Source organism: Quercus robur, chromosome 5, assembly GCF_932294415.1.
Source record: "Quercus robur chromosome 5, dhQueRobu3.1, whole genome shotgun sequence".
Lineage (NCBI taxonomy): Eukaryota > Viridiplantae > Streptophyta > Magnoliopsida > Fagales > Fagaceae > Quercus > Quercus robur.
The window spans coordinates 82,514,833-82,537,976 of NC_065538.1; the positions used below are offsets into that span (position 1 = coordinate 82,514,833).

The window sequence follows — 23,144 nt, forward strand, 5'->3', positions numbered from 1 at the left end:
AATTAGATCACTAGTGAAATTTTGTAATTTGAGTGGTACGATTAAGGTATCGTGTGAATTAATCCACCACAAAATTCTCTCTCTCTCTCTCTCTCTCTCTCTCTCAATTGAAAAGAAAGATTACATATACATAGTAAATAGAAGTTCGTCTCATAACCAAGAGGAAAACCCTACCTTCAAAATCACCACCGAAATTTTATAATTTGAATGGTACGATTAGGGTATCATATGAGTTTAATCCACCACAAAATATAATACCAATTAAAAAACACTAATAAAATGTGGAAAATTAGATCAAAACTTTAACAATCCTTTTAAACTCTAATCCAAATTATTAGTGTGCCGGCATAGAAATGTTATAATTTGAATGGTACGATTTCAATTAGGGTATCGTATGAGTTCAATCCACCACAAAATATAATATCAATTAAAAAACACTAAAAAAACGTGGAAAGTTAGATAAAATCTTTAACAATCATTTAAAACTTTAATCCAAATTATTAGTGTGCCGGCATAGAAATTTGTGGACTACCAAAATGGCAGCAAGGTTCAAAGATTGAAAGAATTATGCCAAGACTCAAGAGTCATAAGTCAAAAATAACAGACCCCACTTGCGATGCCATTTTCATTCTACAGTGAGAGAGTGCATTCGCTCAATGATTGTCCTGATAATGCACTAACTCCATTGTTAAGGTTACCATACAATCACAATGTCACTGCACAAACCGCAAGAGTCAAGACTAATGACTAATAAAATAAGAATAATTACGAGGCCACACTCAGTCTCTATCTTAAATTTAATTGGGATTTACTAATGTATATTTTTAGGACATACATTAATAAATCATTTTATAAAAAAAATGAAAAAATAATTGACTGTTTGGACAAATTTTCCAGTGCTCCATAAAATTTTTTCTAAAATGAATAAACATACATGAATCCAACTCAATCTAATTTCACAATTTGATAACTGATCATGTGATAATGAGTAATCAACTTTTGCCCACTGCTAATTATACGAACTAATCATTTTTTTTATTGAGTACTTATTTACACAAGTCAACAAATGATGCAATTTCACGCCAACTGTTGTAGTAACAAGGGAGTAAAGTCTCTCACTCAGCAGCCAAAGCTTCCAAACTTGATAAGATGTATTGTCTCCTTCTACCGGGTCAACCGGATGCCTCCAAACCCATAAAGGGGACCCACCATTTGTATTATTGAGACCACGTGTCCCAAATGCTGACGCAATAAATATTAGGTTTGGGTTTGACACTGAAGCAATTAATGGTAGTAGGATAAAAGAGACAAAAACTAGCACAGGAACCATGCCAAGATTTTCAATAAAGCAATAACCTTTAATATTTGTGGTCCCCACTATCAATTTTGTCGCCTCTACTTCATTGACACGTTACTTGGTCAAAGTCTTATTACCCACAACCCCCATGCAAAATATTACTTTATTTTTAAGTGAAAAGACAGTTAGCTATACAGGTGGCATGGACACGTGTCACCTCACAAGCTCCGGGCAGCTGTCTCCGGCGTTGTCGTCGCCGGTATCTTACACTCAGTGTTGGGATCAATGAAACCACTCTTAATTTGCTTTATGATGATGATGATTGATGATGATTCATATCAATAATATCTATGACTGTCTTGTTGATTTTTTGTATTTAATTGTTTTTTTGGTCTTTTTCCTCTTGGATTATTTTTTACAGCCTTCCCCTTTTAGATAAAAAATTTCGCAATTCAGGAAGGGAAAAAAAGAAAGATTGCTTATTACTATATGGAGAACATTTAGAAGAAATATGTATAGTTCTTGTGACTTGTGAGCATGCCTCCCTTTCAATTATATATGTAAGAAATTGTTTTTCTTTGAAGAAAAGAAAAAGAAAGTAGTGCTTTTAATATTATGCTTTTTTTTTGGTGAAAGACAATATTGTCGTTCATATAATTTACTTGTGTTTTTGTCAATTTATTTGACTTAAGAGCGATACAACTTGACAAGGTTGTGTCTAATAATGTAATATAAATATTATTTAAAAAAAGAAAGACAATAGAGGGGAAAAAATGGTAACTAGTACAATGACACATCAATAATGGAAACTTCTGATTGATTGAGTGAAAAACACAAGAGTAGATCTTGCTTCATGATACAGTAAGCTTAAGCAAATGGGAACAGATTGATTATTAATTAAGAAAAGTTTACACGTATAAACACCATCAAATCCAAATCCCAGAAAACTGTAGCAACGTTTGGTTACGGCAACAATAACAACAACATCAACATCAACAAACCAAATCTGAATTACAAAATCAGTTTTGATTAGGATACATTACATGAATTCATTGACATCCAATATATCTTGTATTTCAAATTTCAACATGTTGCTGCAGTAGCTTTCCCTCTCATCTTCAGTGCTGCTGCTATTGATGTATGTTGAATTTGAATTCAATGGAGTTGGGCTGGATGAAGGCGTTGATAAAACCGACGCGAAGCTGAAATTCTGGTTGCTGTTGTTGGATTGGAAAGTTGATGTTTCAGAAGGATCCACGAAAGTTTGATCAGAACCATAATAATTGTAACTTGGTAGAGGAACATAGTCTTCATCAGTAAAATTTGAAGGCATCCCATTGGTTTGCCACTCAGTTAGTTGACAATTTGAGGAGCTGAAACTGTTGAAATTTGATGGGAATTGGTCCACATTGGAGTCCACGAGTTGGGGCTGTGCTTCATTATGAAATGGAACACAAGCGGTACTCATTGTGGTGCAAGTAGTTGGATTAATATTTTCTTGAATAGGGGCATGAACTTGATTAGATTGGACCTGAACAAGCTGTGGAATTTGGTTTTGGCAAAGCTGGTTTTCTTGAAGATTTTGAAGAAGTAAGTTTGGGTTTTGATCACGTTGGGATGACATGATAGATGATGCGAGCCTTAAAAGTTCTGGATTGACAAAGGGTTGGACCCCAAACAACCTTGAGATGTTGTTCATTTGAGATGGGTTATAGAGTGACGAACTTAGGATTGAGGAAATGTCAAGAAGATCAAGGCGTGGGCTATGAGTTACTGGGTCAATTCCCATTCGAAGAAGCCTCTTTCTAATGTGTGTGTTCCAATAGTTCTTGATTTCATTGTCTGTTCTTCCGGGCAAGCGAGCAGCAATTGCAGACCACCTATGAACAAACAAAAGAGTAAGAAGATAAGAAACTGTTTTATCTGATTCATGAAATGAATCTATTTCAAATGACACATATTTCAAAGTACTACCAAACTTTAAAAAATATGTATATTTTGTCAAAAAAAAGACTTACTTGTTGCCCAAAATACTATGTAGCTGAATAATTGTTTCCTCTTCTTCAAAAGCAAATCTGCCCCTCTTGATATCGGGTCTCAAATAGTTAGTCCAACGAAGACGGCAACTCTTTCCACACCTTTGAAGTCCTACACAATTGAAAATTCAGAAAACCCCATTAGCATAATGTGCACAAAGAGCCTACAATTCAACCATGCAAAGCAAAAAAAGAATCAATAACACAAAGCATACCAGCATTCTTTGGAAGTGTCCTCCAATTCCCATATCCATGTTTCTGAATATAATCAATGAGTTTCTGATCCTCCTCCGGGGTCCATGGTCCTTTCTTAAGGCCATTTTTGTCACAACATGGTGCTCTTCCCATGGCTAATTAATTAGCTAGCTAATAGTATAGTCCTCTAGAAAGTGTAACTTTGTTTTTTAAGGTATAGTATTGTGTAATAAGGAAGAAAGATATAGAGGGAGAGACTAGAGAGAGAGAGAGGTAGAGTTAGAGCAAACAAGATTGAAGAGAAGGGCTCTAGGGTCCGTATGAATACGTACTTGTATAAATAGCAAGGGGAAGAAAGCACAGGAAACATTAAGAAGTCAAAACGATTCGGTGCCGTCCTCTGTTTATCACTATGTCGACGTGTCCTCTCATTGAAGAAAATTTGTCCAATCTCTCTTTCTCTCTCTCTCTCTCTCTCATTTTGATTGTACTAAAAAACGTAAATGATTTTACACAATTTTTCAATTACATTTCTTTCTCTTTCATATTACCTATCGTTTTCCGGCGGCAGTGACAACTCCTAGCTTTATGGATTCATATTAGCTGTCTCCAACAATTTAATGCCACGTAAAAGCCCTTTCCAAGACCATGTAACAGGGTCTCCACGGCGTTGCTTTCTTCCATGCATGGCTCCATGCTAAGCTAGCAGCTAGCTTGATCGGCTAGCTAACCTTCTAGATCAATTTCATTTGAGTTTTGTCTTAGGATTGGGTTGCGTCCAATGCATTTAATGTCCAAACTTAACTACGTGTCAATTTTTATATTTGAAAAATTTTATGACTATAAACAATTTTACATTTATTTTCCCAATTATTTGATGTAATTGATTTTAAGTTGTGGGAAAAAAAATTATAAATCTATATAAAAGTGATACATAGTTAGTTATAGACTATTACTTAAGATGATTGTGAAAATGAGTGTGAAATTGATTATGATCCAAGAATCATTCTTTATATGTAGAGCACTGGACGTAAGCTTTGGCTAGTGAGTGAGTCTTCAGTTTATAACTTTATAGTGATCAACCCCGTCGCTTATAAATGTTTTTTTCTCACTTGGTTGTTGGGCTTAATGGTGATGTTGCTACTACAACTACTGTGCAACAATTTGGGAGACATCTTCCCTACAAATGTCAATGCCTTGGATGAGCATACAACTGAGCTTACAGATGCTAATTTCAAAATTGTTCATGATTGTACTAATTTAGCAATTAGCTTGGTTAGAGTATCTGTATGGCTGTGACATGCCTAAAATTGTACTGAATCTTCACTTAGGCTAAGTATAGTCACCCTTGATGTACTCATAAAACATAATACTTCCTCCGTCCTATTTTGTTTGTCCTCTATTCTATTTTGAGATGTCTTAAAATATTGTCCTGTTTCTAAAAATAAAAGTCATTAATTTATGGGTCATGCTAACGAGTGCCTAACAATCCATTTTAGGAAAGTTTTGACATCACTTTTATGAGAAATAAAAAAAAGATGTCAAAACATTAATTTTTTTTTTTTCTTTTCCCATAAAAACTTTCTTTAACTGGATTCTTAATGAGTGCCCTAAGGGCACTCGTTAGTATTTCCCTTAATTTATTAATGTTCCTATTATACCCCTATTAATTTACTAATTCAATTTTTTGATAAATTTATTTAAGGGTAGTTTTGGAAACTTACACATTTTTAAAATGTTGACAAGACAATAAATGGTGTTCCGTTAAAAAGTTTGACTTTTCAAACAAGACAAACAAAATGGGACACAAGGAGTAGTGATTAAAAAGAAATATTTTCTTTGACAGAGGTTTGATCAAAATAAATTCTTAAAATTACCCATGTGTCTTTCTTTTTGGTGTTTTGTCAAAGTTACATTAACACTTATGGTTTTTGCAAACTCAACAAAGTGACTAGGATTCGCAATTTTGAAGCCTTGTCAACTATGACTTTTTTTTTTTTTTTGACATGCATATCAATATTTGATAGACATAAGAGCATTGATTGGATTTATTTTACTTTTGAAAATCTATTGCAATGTTTCATATTAGTTTTTTGTTTTTTATTTATCTTAACCATGTAAGGAAATAATCAATAAAGGAGGAGCTTATGTTGCATGGTCATAAAGATAAATTTTATATAATATTTTTAAATAAATTTATATCGTGCCCATGCATTGCATGGGACATTAGCTAGTTACCGGTGAGCCTCGCTAGTACTTACAAAGGTTAGGACCTTTTGTAAGTTTTGTCTTTTCACTCTCTCCTTCCTAATTCCCTATGTCTTCTGTCTATATTATCTCCAAAAAAAAAAAAAAAAAATGCTTTGAGTTCTTATTTTATTCAAAGACAAATGCACCCTTTTCAAAGCTAGCTAATTACGGGATTGCCAATATTTGTTTGTTCTAGAAGGGTAATTGTTGCATCTTTACGTGTTCATTTTGGAAGTCATTTTCGCAAACTACTTATGATATGAGTATTTAATACATGAAGCCAATAATAGAGCTCGGGGTTTGTCGAAAAATAGGAACATTTATGATGCGGAGATGGTGATAAAGAGGGGCTCTCCAATAAAATTCAAGATTAGGTTCTTCAATTTTGAGTTTCTTACAAAATTGTGTTTTACACTTTCTTTTGAAAAATGCTAGAGACAAACTTTTTTACAAATTGCTGATATAGTGAGTTATTATTGGTAAATAAAAAAAGTGATGTTATTGGTGGACCCAGATAATAATCAATAAGTAGTTAACCACAACAACAATTTGTAGAAATATTGTAAAATAGAGTTAAGTAACTGTTGTTATTTTTTGAAATGTGCCATAACTAGGAATATCATTAAGGATCCGGGTGCTTTTAGGGCATCTGTTAATAGACCATTTTAAAAAAGTTTTAATACCATTTTTATAGAAAATATAAAAAGTTGTCCAAAAAATCAATTATTATTTTTTCCATAAAAAATTTCTAAAAATATTTCCTACACTAATGTACTTAAGGCATTTGTTAATTTTTTCCTATTATTAATTATTACATTGTTGAAAGAGGTCTGTTTCATTATTTTGGTAAATTAGGATGGAGTTTCAAGGTTTAGTCAACACTGATAATCATGGAAAAGATGGTGTTTTGCGTGAATATGAACGAAACAACAAGAGGAATCTCGTGGTTTATAAAGTCCACCCCAACTTTGACGTTTTTGATAGCCACATTATACAAGGCAACTTAAATAAAAGCATTTTTTTTTATAATAAAAAAAGAAAAAGAAAAAATTCAATAGTGGAAGAGCGGAAATTTAAACCATTGCATTTTTGTTTGAAATACAGAAAGTGTCCATTAAGCTATTAAACTCTTGGTGAAAACTTTTTTTTTTTTTTTGAGAACTTGGTGACAGCTTAAATGAAAGCTGTTTCTAAAAAAAAAAAAAAAAAAAAAAAGCTAAAGCATAAGTGACTTGGTTGATGTGTTTAAAGTTTTGGATAATTACACTTTACTACCCTAAATTATAGCTCAATTATACTTTGCACTCTAAACTTTCAAAATTCACAATTAGCATCCTAAACTATTATCTATGTTACACTTGTACACTATCGCTAGATTATACCATTATCTTGGATAGAAAACCAAAATTTAGAGTGCAAAATGTAATTGAGAGTATAGTTTACGATGTTAAAGTATAATCTCTCCTTTATTTTGTAAAGTATTGAAAAGAGGGACAATTAGGTATTTTCACATGATATCATCCAAAAAAAGGACAGAATTGATGGCAATGTGCAAAGTGTAATATGAACTATAGTTTAAGGTGCTAATCGTACATTCTGAAAATTTAGAATGTAAAATGTAATTTGAGGTATAGTTTAGAGCAATAAAGTGAACTTTCTTTTTCTCATAGTTGTGGAATCTTATTTCAAACGGTTCAATATATTTTGCCGCAAAGCATGTTTTCCTCTCCCTCTTTCTCTCTCCCCAGTCTCAGCATTAATTGGAAGTTGGAATTTGATTTGCTGTGGGGAAAAATTGTCAAGAATACAACTTTCATTGACTTTTGAAAAACTAATTGATGCTCTTATATACGTAGGCCTGCTTTTGAATTTGCCGGTAGACTATAAGGGATATGGATAATTCTAGCTCTCCCCCAAATTGATATTTGGTGATAGATATATATATATATATATCAAACAGAAAGTGAACCGAAAACTTAAAGCAATTTTATCCCCACTCCCTTAAATAATTCAATGACTCCCAGACCATACTTCTTTGATTCTTTCCTTCAACCACAGTTCACACCTAAAAAAACACGGAAAACCAGAAACGAAAACAAAGTTTTGCTTTAGAAGAGCACGATAGCATTAGGTCAGCAAGGGATCTCATAAACTACACCAATCATACAATTACAGAGGGCCGCACTCTGTACAGTTCCTCAGCAGTGGGACAACCTTTGGCGTAAGACGCATGCAGTTCTATCTATCTATGATTCTATATATATATAAAGTTTTATTTTTTTTCCTTGCTGAAATGTTTGATCTATATAAAATATATTTTCATGAATATATAAATATAAATATAAATATAAATATATATATATATATATATATATATATATTTTTAAGAACAAGATGGAAGAAAGGGAGTACTTAAAAACTTATATTTTTTTTTTTTTTTTTTTTTTTTGAGAAAGACTTAGCCAACTTTTTTTTTTTTTTTTGAGAAGAACTTAGCCAACTTGATATCAAAGAAAAAACGTGAAGTGAATTTTTTCATCACATAAAAAAAGCTAGATGCGAGTATATATGGTATTACAGTTATATTGCAATTAAAATGTGAAGTGAATCATGCCAAATTATTAAAAAAAATAATATGTTGTGTAACATGTGTATATTTGCAAGATGAATTATAATAGTATGTTAACGTGTTACATGACAATATGACATATCGCCTAATTCGTACAGGCAAAGTGAATCAGAAAAGGTGGAAAGAAAAGTTAGTCTTGACTGAGGCCAATGATGGCCAACTTTAGGGGTCCATACCTTTTCGTTTTTGAAACTTTGAACTTCTCTTTTCCAAGAGAGTTACGATGAAATTTTGACTTGAGAATTGAGATCAAAATAGAATATAATCATACTTACTTTCTTAGAATAAGCGAATCCTTAAAAATGTGTACATAAACAACCAAGCCAATAATAATAAAAACTATAAACAACAACCAAATTTTAGTTCTAAAATAGAAGACCCTCTTCAAAAGCCTTAGCTTCAAGAGTTTATTGTGGAGGGTGATTTTTGAGTTATGCTGTGCCACAACTTATGCCATAATTTACTCATGTGACGAGTTGTGATTAATGGAGGGATGTATTAGTCATGATTTATTGGTGATTTTGAATTCAGTTGCGACATATAAAATTACCTCTTTCTCACATGCTTTCCATAGGTTTGAAGTATCAAAAGTTGGTAGTAATAAAAATAAATTGGCATATTTGTTAGCAAAACATTTTTAAAGTATTGAGTACTATATTACTTGAATTAAAGAGAATTATTATTTCTTAGAATATGCTCTCTCAAATTATATAATTTGATAATTTCTTTTCGTTAATTTGAATCAAATTTCAGTCTTCCTGTTAAAAAAAAAAAAAAAAATAGTTCAAAAAACACCAAACAAGCACCAATACCAATGTGAATGATATCAAAGTTGTGTAACTTATGTACCAATTTACTTTTATTAAAAAATATATAGAGAGGGTTCAAAAAAGTCAGTCTCTAAGCCGACCCATCACCCATGTCGGCTCAAAGAGATGACTCTCTCTCTCTCTCTCTCTCTCTCTTAAAAAATATATAGAGAGGGTTCAAAAAAGTCAGTCTCTAAGCCGACCCATCACCCATGTCGGCTCAAAGAGATGACTCTCTCTCTCTCTCTCTCTCTCTCTCTCTCTACACAGTTGACGTGCGTAAGCAATGCCATTTATTTTTTATATATTTTATTGTACGGATATTAATTGCAAAAAAAAAATATATATATATATATATATATATTTTGCATGCATGAGTCGCATGACGATCTCTCCCTGTACCTGTACGATCCTATATTTGCTTTGTGCATAATTGATTAATTAATTTAATTTTGTTGCTTAATTTTAATTAATTGTGACTTTCCCAAGACTTAAATACTATACGTGTCTTCGTATAACACACTCCAAAAGTGGGCACACCATCGAAAAACCACTCTCCTTAGCAATCTGACACTTCATAAGATCTGACGTCTCATATGTCCGTTCATTTCTGATCAAATTTAAAACAGGTCCTTCACGTTCTTGACGTGTTTAGAATCCAACATCCATGCTATTCTTGTTTTACTAGTATTTAATTATTCTTACGGTACGAGCATCTTCAACATGAGAGTTAAACACAAAATGCTTTCTACTTTAGAGAGCAAACCTACAAAATAGATTACTGTTCATTCTCTAATGGACTCTCTATATTTTGATTTTTTTTTTGCTCATAAATAGTAGCTCATCAAGTCTGATGGACTACTATTCATTCTTCAAATATTTTTTTTCCTATTATAATAATAAGGTATTGAATAAAAAAATATTGAAAGATGTGTAGTTGTTAAAAAAATAATAAATAATGAATGAAGAAATAATATTTAAATGAGATAAAGAGTCAGTTGAAAAGTGTATTTGAAAAAGTAAGTAGCTAAAAGATAAAAGTCATTGTTCATTTTTCAAATAGTATAAAAATTTGTCTAATCTGCTGAAGATGCTCTCATGTCTTGTTTTCGTTAGGAAATTGCTTAATAAGTTGTTAAGAGTGAAAAAAAAAAAGTTGTTAAGAGTGAAATCATTACTGAACTTGGCTTGAATTCAAAGCATTTGTTTGGAATTCTAGATTATAAAAAATGACATTATTGGACAGTTGTCAATCATTAGCACCATGCATATGTTAAGCTTAAGTCAGATTAGATGTTTGATTGAGATTAGATGATTATAAGTTTACTTTTTTACCTTTTTAGGTTTTATGTACATTTTTTTATTTCACTTTTTCTAGTGGTTATAGTGACATAAAAAATTACATAATTTTTTATCATAATTTTGTAGTAGATTATGAATAGTTTCCTATTACTTACTCATGGACCCATCACTTTTTCTTTACCAATCACACTATGTGATGCAGCGTAAGCGTGTAGAAACAGAATTTGTAACACACAATTACTACAACTCTTCCATGAAACCTAAGTTCCACAAGAACACTAGGCTTGTAGGCAAAATAATAAAGAAAACATCTCTAACAAACTTTTATTAATCAATGCATAACAATCATAATCAAAGATAAAGAGTATTTATAAGAATAGAATTTCTCCTACTTCTTTTAAGAAAAGAAATAATAAACCTACTTCTACTTGAGAAAGAAAAAACAATTTTACTAGGAAAAGAAAAACAATTAAAATCCTAATTCAACTAGGAAAAAAAAAACATTTTAATATTTTATTCTTCCTTAACCAATCTGCATCACTATGTCACATCACAGTTCTAATAAAAAAATTGTGTAATTTTTTGTGTAGCTAAACTTTTCTCACTTTTTTAAGTACAAGTGCATTTTAGCACATTTTTAACAAAAGCTAAATAAGCTATTCCATTTGGGAATAGATTATTTAACCTTTTGTTAAAAGGTTTTTTTTTTTTTTTTTTACTAAACCTAAGATAAATAAAGCTAAAAGCTAAATGAAGTAAGTAGGGGATTTACGTGAAAATAGTAGGAAAAAAAAAAAAACAATAAGCTGATTTATAATCAAGACCCAAACGCTCACTAAAAATGAGCATATGATTGCAATTCTGAATAAGTTCATATATTAATTAGTGGATTAATTATTGAATTTGGCTTAATTCGAAACAAATATTAAAAAAAAAATGACAATTAAATAGTTTGGGATGGAAGATTTGAATCTTGGACTTCTATATCTATTAGAAACACTAGAAAATATATGTTAAGCTAGCATTTGATTGCAGTTCTGAATTATAAAATGACATTACCACCTTGGACAAGTGTCAATCATTAGCACTAGGCACATTTCTTAACTACGGGCAAAGGAGGTTATGCCTTTGCTTATTATACTTTATAGACGCAGTAAATAGACTAATCATTAATTTTAATTACATTTTTTTTATTAGGTTAATTCATCATGTGACGACACTATTGGTTCGCAAATTCATATGTAAAAAACTATCTCGTACTCTCATCCACTTTATCTAGGTGTCACATGGTCAATCATTATAATATTCATCTACTAAGATTTTCCCCCTAGCTAGGTACATATTTCAGTAACAACTAGATAATTCTTGACCTAACCCCGCTCTTTTCGCCTTGCTTGCATTCCCTTCTCACCCCTATAATTTTTATATTCCTTCATTGTTGTTATCAAAGCTTATTAGAATCTAGAATAACATTTCCTACAGGCTACATATAACTCATTTGTCGGCAATGAGAGCAATAGTATATAACTATATTACATAGCTAAGCTTTTGATTAAATATAATCTTAGAGGGCGTTTGGATTCAGAAGAATCCTGCGTCCACGTTTTCCAGTGTTGCGTTTTTTTTTGTTTTTTTTTTTTGCCCGCATTTGTTGACTTTGGAAGACAAAATGTATTATTATAAACAATATATGTACTGTTTACATACTATACATATAATGTTCACGTATTAAAAAATATTAAAAATGGGTCACACGGTACTATTTACACATTTAAAAATTATTTTGTTACAGTGTTTTCAGTTTTCAGTTTTCAATTTCAACAACAATAAGCTCAATCCAAACAGACCCTTAGTCTAATGTAATAATGTCCCCTAGAAAAAATGTCCCCTAGGTTGGTACCACATAGACACCCTCATTGGAATGTGACAAATCTAAATAGCCCATGATGGGAAATTGTGGATTAAGAATTCGAATTTATATACTTTAATTAATTACGAATTGCTTACAGCTCTTGCTCGATTAGGTAATTGATTGTCCAAAATTAGGATTTGGGTTACCCAAAAAAATTGTCTACGTGTTACTGTTACTGTTAGCGTTGACCAGCCGAAACATATTAATTTGGTAGATAATCTAAATTTTTTTTTTAAAAAAAGTGTTGTTCGTTTTGTTGTGAGCTAGTTGATTGCTCCAACAAACTTTGAATAATTTCGTGGGCCTTTTGTTTATTTGTGTCCAGGACATTTTTTTAAAAAAGAACAGTGTTCACATAATTTAGGGCTATTTTCAGATACGAGATCCAAGGCTTATGTGACAGAAGGGCCATTTTTATTATAATAAGCATTCCCATGCATAATTTTTTTTTTTTAAATTTTTTTTATTCTTTCACTACTATATAATTGAGATTATCAAACATCCACACCCACCCATTTTTGTATAGAGAAGAAATAACACCTGGCCCCTATCAGACATCGAGAACTTTCACAAACTAGGTTTTTCTAGTTAACCTATAATTTAAAAAAAAAAAAAAAAAAATTCCTAATTGACCTTGTGTTCAGCGTAAGCAATTTGGGACACATACATAATTACATATAGAAAAATTTGGGACACGTAGGGATTTTTTTTTTTTTTTTAATTTTATGGGAATGGTATTGACATGAGCCTAGATTCACGAGATTTGAATATGACTACAGTAGATAAGTTCAAAACGTAGAAGTTTTTACTTTTTAATAGCTAGGATTTTTCTTTTGGTTGACTTCGCATGTAGATAAGTTCAAATGTTCAATCCATTTCTTACGCATTGATAGCTGATGTTGGAGCATATATTTGTGCGTTAACAGCGAGGGCATACCCAGGGAAGTTAATCATAGTTGTCAGGTTTTTGGATGCATGATTTGGCCTCTAAATGGCAAGCAGCCATTACATGAAACAACATTTATTAATGCTCTCTGCAAAAAAAATCTTGTAGACAAGTGCACAAATTTCATACACGGTTTTAGTTCCACCTCCGGAAAACAATGATACGTATGAAATTTGCACAAATTTGAAGTAATAATGTTAGGGGGTTGTTTATTTCGCACTGTGTGTGCTTTTATAACTGAAAATGTGGGTTTAACTCATGTTTTCGGTCTATAATAACATACTTATACCGTGTGAAAGAGAATTTTAATATAAAGATAATTTGCATAAAAGTAATGCTAATCATACTATAAATTTTACTACATAGATGATAAAGCTTACAAACTTATTTATCATCAATCACCAAAAAAAAATCATTTATTGGGTTGTTGAAATCCATTAATCACATTCTCAAAAAAAAAAAAAAAAAACATTCATTGTCATGTTGGTTTGCAAGTTTTATATAGTAAAAGTTTTTGTAGCACCTTTTGCATTATCCATTTGCATAGATTTTTCGCTAGCAATTTCATTTATTTACTGGAAATAAACAAATTATAATTACCAAAACAAAGGACATAAGCAAATTGACAATGGAAAGACCAGCTTATTAGAATATAGCGGCATTCGTGGGAGTAGATTGAACATATAGCCTGGCCTAGTTTCAAAATAACCCAAGCTTGGAGCCACCAGTACTCAATTTCAAAACAATGATATTCCCGCAGGAACCCTTAGGACCGACTGATGAACATCAAAAAGACAAAAGCCATAATAACACAAGGCACATGTAAATTGCTTCAGGAAATGTCTAGTATTAACATAATTAAAGACAATAAGAAATTGTCAAAAATCAGAATTACCAAATGAGGTTGTTTCAAGTTTCAAATATGATCCTTTCTACTTTTGAGTCGAAAATCCATATCTACATCTATGAAGCCATTTCTTTGTCCATAAACAATTCTTCATTATCTGTAGACTATTCTCCATGAGCGTACCTATAGTTTCATATAACATGTTCCAACTTTGGCAGCCAACCTAAATTTTCAATAAAATCTGTTTTCCTGGACAGTTCCTTCCTATTGATCAATTAATAAAGTTACTGGTCTGCAGGCCATCGATTATAACTTAACACCTCCCATAATATGTCCATCGCATCTCCATTACAGATTTATTATGCAAATTTACACATGTTCGTTCCTCTTTCCCTATGATGCTAGCTATAAACTTCCTAGTTCTCTATGTTGCAAGAAATTTTTATTTTTATTTTTACCAGTAAGTTACACACGCAGCTAATATGTAAGAACTGCAGAGGAAAGTTACCAGGGGAGGAGGCCCGTTGAACTAGAACTCATTAGCCAAGTTGCAAGAAATGTCTACATTGCTTCATTGCCAATTACTGCCCACAATATGATCTTTTCATCATAAGGGCATAACAAAAGGCTGAGACAAGATTTTAAAAATATGGACAATGTCAAAATTTTCATGGTCAAGCAAAGTTTCATCCAGAGCTCCCCATATGTGATTTTTTACAGCAAAATCCCAACTGAACTTATCATATGTTTATCAACTGAAAATACAAAGGAATATGTCCAATTTGATTTTGCATTAAGATAACATTCGCTCTATAAACAAAATTAAAGAAGATTTAGTTGTGGATCTAAATAAAAGAAGATAGCTTGGGCTCCAAATTAGTAGGTCACAAACAGCCCTGTAAACAACACATAATTTCAATAGCAATAGCCTAACCAATGATATGTTCAAGTTTAATCAACTGAAAATTTGAAATTACAAAGGAATATTTTGAGTTTGACTTTGCATTAAGATAAATTTTTGGTATAAAAACAAATTTAAAGAAGATTTAGTATTGGCCCTTAAATAGTTGGCTAGTTTCTTGTATTACTTATGTTTGTTTTCTTTTATTAGCTAGCTGAACTCGCCCAAGAAACTAGTAGACAATGAAAGAAAACTGAGCATGACTTTGTTATCTGACAACAGTGAACTAATACAATTGGTGTAACATGCATTCCGCAAATTTTGCATTGCATGTGAATTGAACTAAGTATCAATTCAAGAATTGTTGAATCAAATGCTCAAAGGAAAAGGAAAAAAGAATACCACGATCAGGTAGGGGTCCACCCATCAAACATTTGATGAAACAGAAGAGATCTTATCCAGAATCTGATCGTGTAAGTTGCCATTAGTCACAAGGATTCCACTTGAAGGATATATAATCCTCCGTCCATCTTTATCTGCAGCAAGATCAACTTGACTCCCTTTCCAGTCAGTAACCTGATTTTTATTCAAATTTATTTATGTCATCAATATATATATATTTTTTTGATAGGTAAAAAAATTAATAAAATCTTCCTTTATATTGAATTTCTAGATCTTTGTAATTTTAGATGTTAATTGTTTGGTGGGGCTCTTTTTTTAATAAAATTATATTACATGCAAAATATATATATATATACACACACAAACGCACACACACTTATGTGCAACATTTGTCTTCTCACTTTATCTACTTTGTGACTGTTAGACATGATTACACATTTCTTCCTAAATTAAGTTCCATTAAACTTTTCATATATATAGTTTGAAAACACTATGAATGCGAGTATAACAATGACATTGATGAAAAGAATTCTATTAGCGAATGTTATTATTATTTTTTTTTTTGGGGTTCAAAAGTTTGATCAGTTTAGCTTGTTTACGGTTTCAAATGGAGTATTGCATACCTTTCCCCCTGCTTCGAGCACACATATTATGCCAACAGCATGATCCCAAATCTAAATTGTAGATAAGATCAGGAACTAAGTAACCACAATATTTGCAAGAAATTGAGATCTAGAAATCAATGTGATACCTTAATGCTTGTTTGAACTTTTGCTTGGTGAATATAAACAGCAGCCCTACCTGAAGCCACCATTAAATACTTGCATAAGCTGCATAAACCAAAAAGAATGTGTGACATACAAATTAAAAAAATTCATAAATCCATTAACAGGATGATGTGGCGATTCGTATTTGATAGTCAGAGCAGAAGTTAAATAGCATACATGGAAGAGAATAAGAATTTATATGCCACAAGTTTTATTGAGATATCTGAACAAAAAATCAAAACAGTAGGTCCTTATGACACTGAAAAATTGTAAATTAACTTGCAAGAAGTGTATACGGCCTGCTTTCTGCCAAGTCAGGAGCTAATTATCAGTCAGCACCTCTGATTTCAAGTTTAAAAACCAAGGGTAGAAAATACAATTTTTGTAGCATATTCTTTTACTCTACTAAAGAATGCCAATGGCTTAGGCATTGGCATGTTGAGTGAAACTTAAATCCTTATGGAATTGAAGGCTGGCATTTTATTCCTTAAAAAGAGCAGTTGAGGATCCTAAGTAAAGAGCTCATTACTACAGAAAAAGTACTTAAAGCTCTTATGGTCTTGTTTGGTACTTTCTTAGCACCAAAACAAGATTAGGAAAAGAGAGAAAAAAAATCTAAAATGGTCACTGAAAATAGCAGTCAATTACCCAGTATTCACACCTGGAAATGTAGAATAATCCGATTTATGCTCTTAAGAACTCTTTAGTTAGCAATATAACCAATGATAGGGCTAATTTGGGAATTTTGCGAAATTTTTGAGAATTTTAGTTGTGTCCCTAGTTTTATTGAGGGATTATTTCAGATTTTCCAAGTTGGGTCACCATCTATATAAAGAGTTTACAAACATTTATTTTCAGGTTTTTATTGTTTCAGATTTTTTTTTTCATTTTAGATATCAGTTGACATTTTGAATATGGAATTTGGGTTTCATGAGTGAGAGTTGTTGGGATGTAATTGTGTCCTGCTGTAATTCTTGAATCTACTGAAAAGGCTCCAGGAATGGCTTAAGGCATTGAACTTTGAATGAAAATTTTCTTTAACTTGGTGGTGATTCCAAACCCCTATAGGTGGTGAAGCCTAGGGTTTTGTATTCTGCCTCTTATTTTCTTTTTCTTTTTTCAAATACATTCTGCATTGAACACAAAACAGAGTAAGGTAAAAGGCTGACCATTGAATAAGTGAGCTAAAAGGAACTAGACAAAGACAAGACTTAAAAGATTACAAAAGTAAAGGAAGACAGAAACAAAACAACCTGTATTTGTTGAAGCACACTATTGTCAGTATCTCTTTTAAGCCTTTCCTCAAATGAAGTAGAGAATCTTAAATTACAGAGTTATTCTATGGCTTAGAGGAACAAATTTTAATAGATGCATCGGTGAAATGAAAATTACAAAAAACCAATCAGTATTTCAGTGAAAGCAAGGAAATGTATATGAGAAACAGTTACAAAAAGCTAGAATTAGTTCCAGCATAAAATAAAAGAATCAACACTAGGACAGTTTGGATGCATAGAGGGAAGAGAAAAGGATGCATGGAGAGAAGACGTGAGTGCACGAAAAAGGAACCATAATTTATCAAACAAAAGAAAAACAAGAAAGAGTTTCAAATTAGTCATCATGCATAAAGCAAAGAATAGCACCAACATAAAGGAATGAAAGACTTCAACGAGGATGATTCAATAGAAAAATTAAAGAACAAGAAAATAAAGATAGAGAACCTAGAAATTGGCACCTAAGCTTGCTTGGAGTCAACACCAAGCATTAGAAACCTCTAAGAGTCAGCACCTAAGGTTGACTGCAGTTGACAGCAGTCCACGGAGAACAATTTCAATAGAGATTTTATTTGTCAGAATATTCCCCCTTTCATAGGAGTACAATACTTTGCTCATATGGGAGTGCTAAATCCTAATTCTAACTGACATAGGAAAACTCTAATTGGCTTATGTTATTAAATACCCTTGATGTTAAATAAAAATGCCAATTAAATACTAGGACCTAAAATAAAAAATACAGTTGACTCAGAAAATAAAATAAAACTAAATAAAAATAAGATTTTTCTTGCACTTCCTGCATCAACCTCTAATCCAAATTCTACATAGGTAACTTGAAACTGCAAAACCAAACTTTGGTTATGTAAACACAAGAAATAATCCTCCTATAAACAAAGGCAGCAAATTAAGTCCAATACATGCATGTGTATGTACAGTAGATGTTTCGTTTTGGATCTATGCATTGGTTGATGTTGGCAGATAGAAGAACTCTGGCAATGAGTTAGCACCTTCTCGCAACAAATTAGCAATCAGGATTTCAAGTAGAAGCCGGTAAGTAGGAAGATATAGTTTTACTATTAATGAAACAAATATAAACCTTCCACAACATGTGGGCAAAAGAAGAGTTTGATTATTCCCAGCACTGTCTGCAATTGTTGTGGTGCTGAATGTTGTTGACAGGGGAAATGAGTCCGATGATTGACTATCTGGAGCACAAAAGCGTGCCTCATGTATTAAGCAACATCCATCTACAAAGCATCTGGTCCAACCATTAATCACTTTGGTTGTGGCATACAGCATATTTGATAACCTCTTTGTCCATACTCCACAACCAATATGAGCAATCATTATGATACCTGACCCAGCTAAGTTTTTTCTATTTTCCTGGACCTCAGTTGTAGATTCATTGGAAGAATCATACTGCCAGTTAGGGCAACCCATAACACCTAGTACAATCTCTCCTTCAACTACAAGAGCCAAACCTACCTGAAAAAATTAGGGAGTTCCTTGAGCAAAAATCAAGATATTAAGAAGGATACCCTTATAGGGAAAACAACGTACAATTTCCATAAAATGAATATATATCTTTGAAGAATATATTTTGGAACTTTTCCGTATAAATCATAAAAAATCTGTTCAATGTTGTTTATTTGAGACTAGCAGCCCAAATGTTCAATTCCTTCTCTCCTGAAACAGAGAATCAATTAAACAACCATTATAGATAATAGATTGCATATAGAAGTGTTTTCTTAACCTTGTCATCATACAAAACATGCAATTACCCTTTTTTTAGTTTCAGAAATAGAAGTGTTTCTTGGTGAAAGTATCAATCAGCATCTGTTTGATCATAGAAACCCACTTCATAGTTACCATCGATGTCCAAGAAGATGACACAAACTACCAATACCACAACAACTAAGGATCACATATCCAACCCATTACAAGCATTAATTACGGAAAAGAGTTTTTATTGTCACTGTTCTTGTATCCAAAGCCCATTTATTCAAAAGAAAAAAGTTTTATTTTAAAAAAAAAAAAAACAACAACAACAACAACAACTACTATAACAAAAACTATGCTGTATGTAATTACAAATGTTATAAGTTCACTATCTATCTTACTTTTTAAATGTAAAGCACTCATAGTTCTTGAAGGATTAAATTTCATACTTCAGTCTTGAAATGATATAAGCTATTATATCAACAAGTTGATTCTATTCTATCCACCAGCTGAACAGAATTCAAAACTTCATTCTCATGCACATCTCTTATTATAACTTCTGATTTAAATTCAATTTAGTTTTATTCATGGTTTTAAAGACCATATTGGACTAGTTAGTCTGACTGGATCAACCACAAAGCGGGATCTATACTGGTCCAGTCCACATTCAAAAACCAGAAAAGGTCAAAAACTGATCAACTGGTGGTTCAACTGCCGAAACTGCAAACCAAAATTAGTTTGGACCAATCCTGACTTTCTCTTAATGTGTTTGGATGAGCTTATTTTCATCAAATTATTTTGTTTATTATGTAAGAGTACAGTTGTACCTCGAAAAAAGTGATGCTTTACATTCCATTTTAAGATGGAAATGAGCTGACCCAAACAGATGCAAGCAAATATTTCACAAACTTTAGAGCAACCTTTCTAAATTAGAAAGACTTACCACATATAAGGCCTCACTTCCTTTTAGAAATCCTCGTGTGCCATCTATGGGATCAAGTACCTGCATTGAGTTAACACCTCAATAGAAGTAAATAAAGTAAAAATCCAACCAAAAAGCATATTATGAAGTCAAAAAATACAAAATTAATTAACACCTAAAAGGCCATAAAAGAGACTAAACTGAGAACCCCTTTCTGATAAGAAGCAGAAGGTACCCTTAACCCACACTCATAGATCATATCATCATACAAGTTGCAAGTCAAGGAGTCCACAGATATATACCAACTAACACAAGCATGCAGGGTGAGTGATCATCCCAAACAGTATAAGAACTCATTAAACCAACCCAATATGTGGCTGGCTTGGTCCCAAAGGTAAAAGCTTCCTTCCCTCCTCTGTCAATTGCCTTGAGCACATCATCATGTGTCCATGGCTTATCTTCAGCACTTGCTTGACGAGTTACTGCCTTTACCACAGGATCTTCTAGATTATTTGAACGTACAAAGGCAGAGTCCTCTTCAGCCACCAAGGGAATAGAAGGGAACAGTTTGCCCAATTCTGTCACCATAATCACAAAAGGCAAATCAGTAATGCTTGGATTCTAGACAAAGAATTTTAAGATATCAACAAGTAAATAATTTCTTTGACTTGGAGATTGCTTATTAGACAATCATATTATTCTTTTCTTATTTATACATTGTTTGATGAGCATTACAAATAGCACAATTTATGGTTATGTCACTCTCCAGTGTAAATCGCACGAGGCTCTAAGACTTGTGATATGAGACAAGGTGATGCCTAACTTAAGCAATATGCCCCTGTTTCTTCTCTCAGGGCTCTTTGTGCTTACGTTTATTGCTAAATCGACAGTCATAAGATGACAGGCTTAATATTATCATAGGGTCTGGTCTGTTGACTCTGTTCAGAATAACATTGCAATAATGATGCACCGAAGCAACATTTGCAATATTTGATAAATTCCCTTGTCCAAATGTGCATCAAATGGTACCATCACGAATACCCATCAATAAGAAATCACGATTATGAGTCAACATGTTTAACAGTCAAAGTGAAGGTTCAATTAGCTGGCATGGAGTAATTTCAGGGACATGAAGATTAATCCACACATATCATATGTAGGAAATTTTACCTCTTTCCATTTTGCCCACAAGTGCTTCAGCATTGACAATAAAAAAAATTTAAATTCCAATTTTAAAACTGAGGTGATTACAAAATACCTTTTTTTTTTTGGGTATTGATAATGTAGAATTTAATCCCTATGGTGTCCACTCCATGATGATTGATCTCATCATTAGGCTAAGACACTAATTCTTGTATTCACACAAAACCATTCATGCAAGGACACCCAAAAAAAAATCAATGGTCTCTTCATATAATGTATCATAAATAAAATTTTCAATTAATAACAAGTATAAACAAACAAAAAGTCATAAGCAATGAGCATTTTCAGATAGCTACCCAAACTGACCAGAGCCTGCACCCCAAAATCTGCAACCGTGACTGGAGTCTGATCATTCTTTTCAACAATCCGTCCATCACTCGAAAACAAAGATGATTTCACCTTAAAAAAAATTATAAATTACAATTTAATGAACATAAATATAATCAATTAAAGAATAAGAAAAATAATAAACCACTAAGTATTGTTTAGTTCCCTAGAAAGTGCTAGAAAGAAAACAAAAGGTCTAATTCTCACGTGTTTATGCAGAGCTTTTGAGTTCTTTGCTCCACAAAATTAAAAACAAAAACAAAAACACACACACACACACAGCATCCTATGGACCAGCATTTTTCAGAATAGAGTTCTAGCTTCCAAAACCAATAATTTGAATTGTAGAAAAACAAGAAACGAGACGCGATAGAAGCAGCAATAGCAATTCAGAATGTTGCAAGTTGTTTTCCTTTCTGGCATTTTCTCAGTAACCAAACAGGCAATGAAGGAAGACGAAAACATGAGGCAGAGAAAGGAAATTACGTCGACACAAAGATGACAAGCTCTCTCAACTACGTCCACGGCAGCTTCGAGCTCTCTGTAATACTTCGCTTCCCGAATCGGAAATGGCAGACTCGCCCTGCAAAATTCACCAAACTATTCAAATTTTGTTTTCATATTTCTTTTTATAGAAAACAAATAAGTACTAGTAGTTAGCATAGTAAAGCAGAAGCTATATATGTATGTATGTGAGGGGAGGAATAGAGTGCAGAGACCTTACAGTAGAGAGTCGTCCGCGACTGAGTGGAGAGGTAGTAGTGGCAGTGGATCTGGAACGATGATGATGAGTGTGGATGAATCGGACGGTGGGGAATGGAGGAGCGTAGTGGGGGAGATTCATTGATGAAGTTTTAACGGTGGAGATTGTTGGATAGTGGAGGCGAGTCAGTGATAGTACTGGCCGCTGGGGAAGTGTAGGTGCTTGCTTTGGTTTGGAGTGTTTGTGGAGTTGAGAAGAGCGGAAGGGGAGGGGTGAGGAAATCTTAACGGTCCTTTTGGGTGCACAGCTTGGTTGGTTGGTGAGATTGGAAGTTATGCTAAATGTCACACGTGTGGGATGAGGCTCGGCTATTTAACTAAAGGCTATGTTTGGTCAAAGGGAGGAGGAGAAAAGAAAATGTATTTTTTTTTTTTTTTTAAAGGTAGTTTTAATTTATGGCGCTTCGTTTCTAATGGTATTTTTTTATCATCAGATCAAGATACAAAAAAATTTATTAATTGAGCTAATTAGAACCCATAAAAAATATGTATTTAAATGTAAAAGAGATAAGAAATGAAAGAAATGCAATGTATTTTACAATTTTATCCTTTTAATTTATAAAAAAAAATAACTATATAAATGTTGTTAAAGATATATTAGCCCATTAGTATAGGCCCAAGCCTAATTCTACTTTGTGTGCAAGCCA

At 32.5% G+C, this 23,144-nt stretch overlaps 2 protein-coding genes across 6 annotated transcripts; both read right to left on the bottom strand.

Moving 5' to 3' along the window:
• Positions 1 to 2,097: 2,097 nt before the first annotated feature.
• LOC126727398 (transcription factor MYB102) lies at positions 2,098 to 3,890 on the bottom strand. The gene is made up of 3 exons (XM_050433066.1): positions 3,549 to 3,890; positions 3,316 to 3,445; positions 2,098 to 3,177 (listed from the first exon to the last, which is right to left on the bottom strand). Exons 1-3 carry the CDS (start codon positions 3,679 to 3,681, stop codon positions 2,337 to 2,339), a joined length of 1,104 nt encoding a protein of 367 aa, XP_050289023.1. The 5' UTR covers positions 3,682 to 3,890; the 3' UTR covers positions 2,098 to 2,336.
• A 10,899-nt stretch (positions 3,891 to 14,789) lies between these two features.
• Positions 14,790 to 22,779, bottom strand: LOC126727399 (putative PAP-specific phosphatase, mitochondrial). 5 transcript variants are annotated; one of them, XM_050433069.1, is made up of 10 exons: positions 22,460 to 22,776; positions 22,222 to 22,335; positions 21,705 to 21,807; positions 20,572 to 20,783; positions 20,227 to 20,286; positions 18,661 to 19,049; positions 16,278 to 16,356; positions 16,150 to 16,200; positions 15,527 to 15,700; positions 14,790 to 14,807 (listed from the first exon to the last, which is right to left on the bottom strand). In XM_050433069.1, exons 1-9 carry the CDS (start codon positions 22,577 to 22,579, stop codon positions 15,551 to 15,553), a joined length of 1,278 nt encoding a protein of 425 aa, XP_050289026.1. In that variant the 5' UTR covers positions 22,580 to 22,776; the 3' UTR covers positions 14,790 to 14,807; positions 15,527 to 15,550. The 5 variants fall into 5 exon arrangements, 4 of the variants coding, with proteins under 4 accessions (XP_050289026.1, XP_050289025.1, XP_050289024.1 ...); XM_050433068.1 differs by lacking the exon at positions 14,790 to 14,807 and adding an exon at positions 14,842 to 15,119; XM_050433067.1 differs by lacking the exon at positions 14,790 to 14,807 and having other exon boundaries at positions 15,368 to 15,700.
• Positions 22,780 to 23,144: the final 365 nt, after the last annotated feature.

What these genes read in the sequence shown, in the direction of transcription:
- LOC126727398 (XM_050433066.1), bottom strand. Translation starts at nt 3,681, where the DNA reads ATGGGAAGAGCACCATGTTGTGACAAAAATGGCCTTAAGAAAGGACCA. An exon ending in GACACTTCCAAAGAATGCTG is followed by an intron (nt 3,446 to 3,548) that starts GTATGCTTTGTG and finishes TCAATTGTGTAG; the next exon opens with GACTTCAAAGGTGTGGAAAG. An exon ending in CATAGTATTTTGGGCAACAA is followed by an intron (nt 3,178 to 3,315) that starts GTAAGTCTTTTT and finishes GTTTGTTCATAG; the next exon opens with GTGGTCTGCAATTGCTGCTC.
- LOC126727399 (XM_050433069.1), bottom strand. Translation starts at nt 22,579, where the DNA reads ATGAATCTCCCCCACTACGCTCCTCCATTCCCCACCGTCCGATTCATC. An exon ending in AAGTTCAAACAAGCATTAAG is followed by an intron (nt 16,201 to 16,277) that starts GTATCACATTGA and finishes TCTACAATTTAG; the next exon opens with ATTTGGGATCATGCTGTTGG. An exon ending in TGCTCGAAGCAGGGGGAAAG is followed by an intron (nt 15,701 to 16,149) that starts GTATGCAATACT and finishes AATAAAAATCAG; the next exon opens with GTTACTGACTGGAAAGGGAG.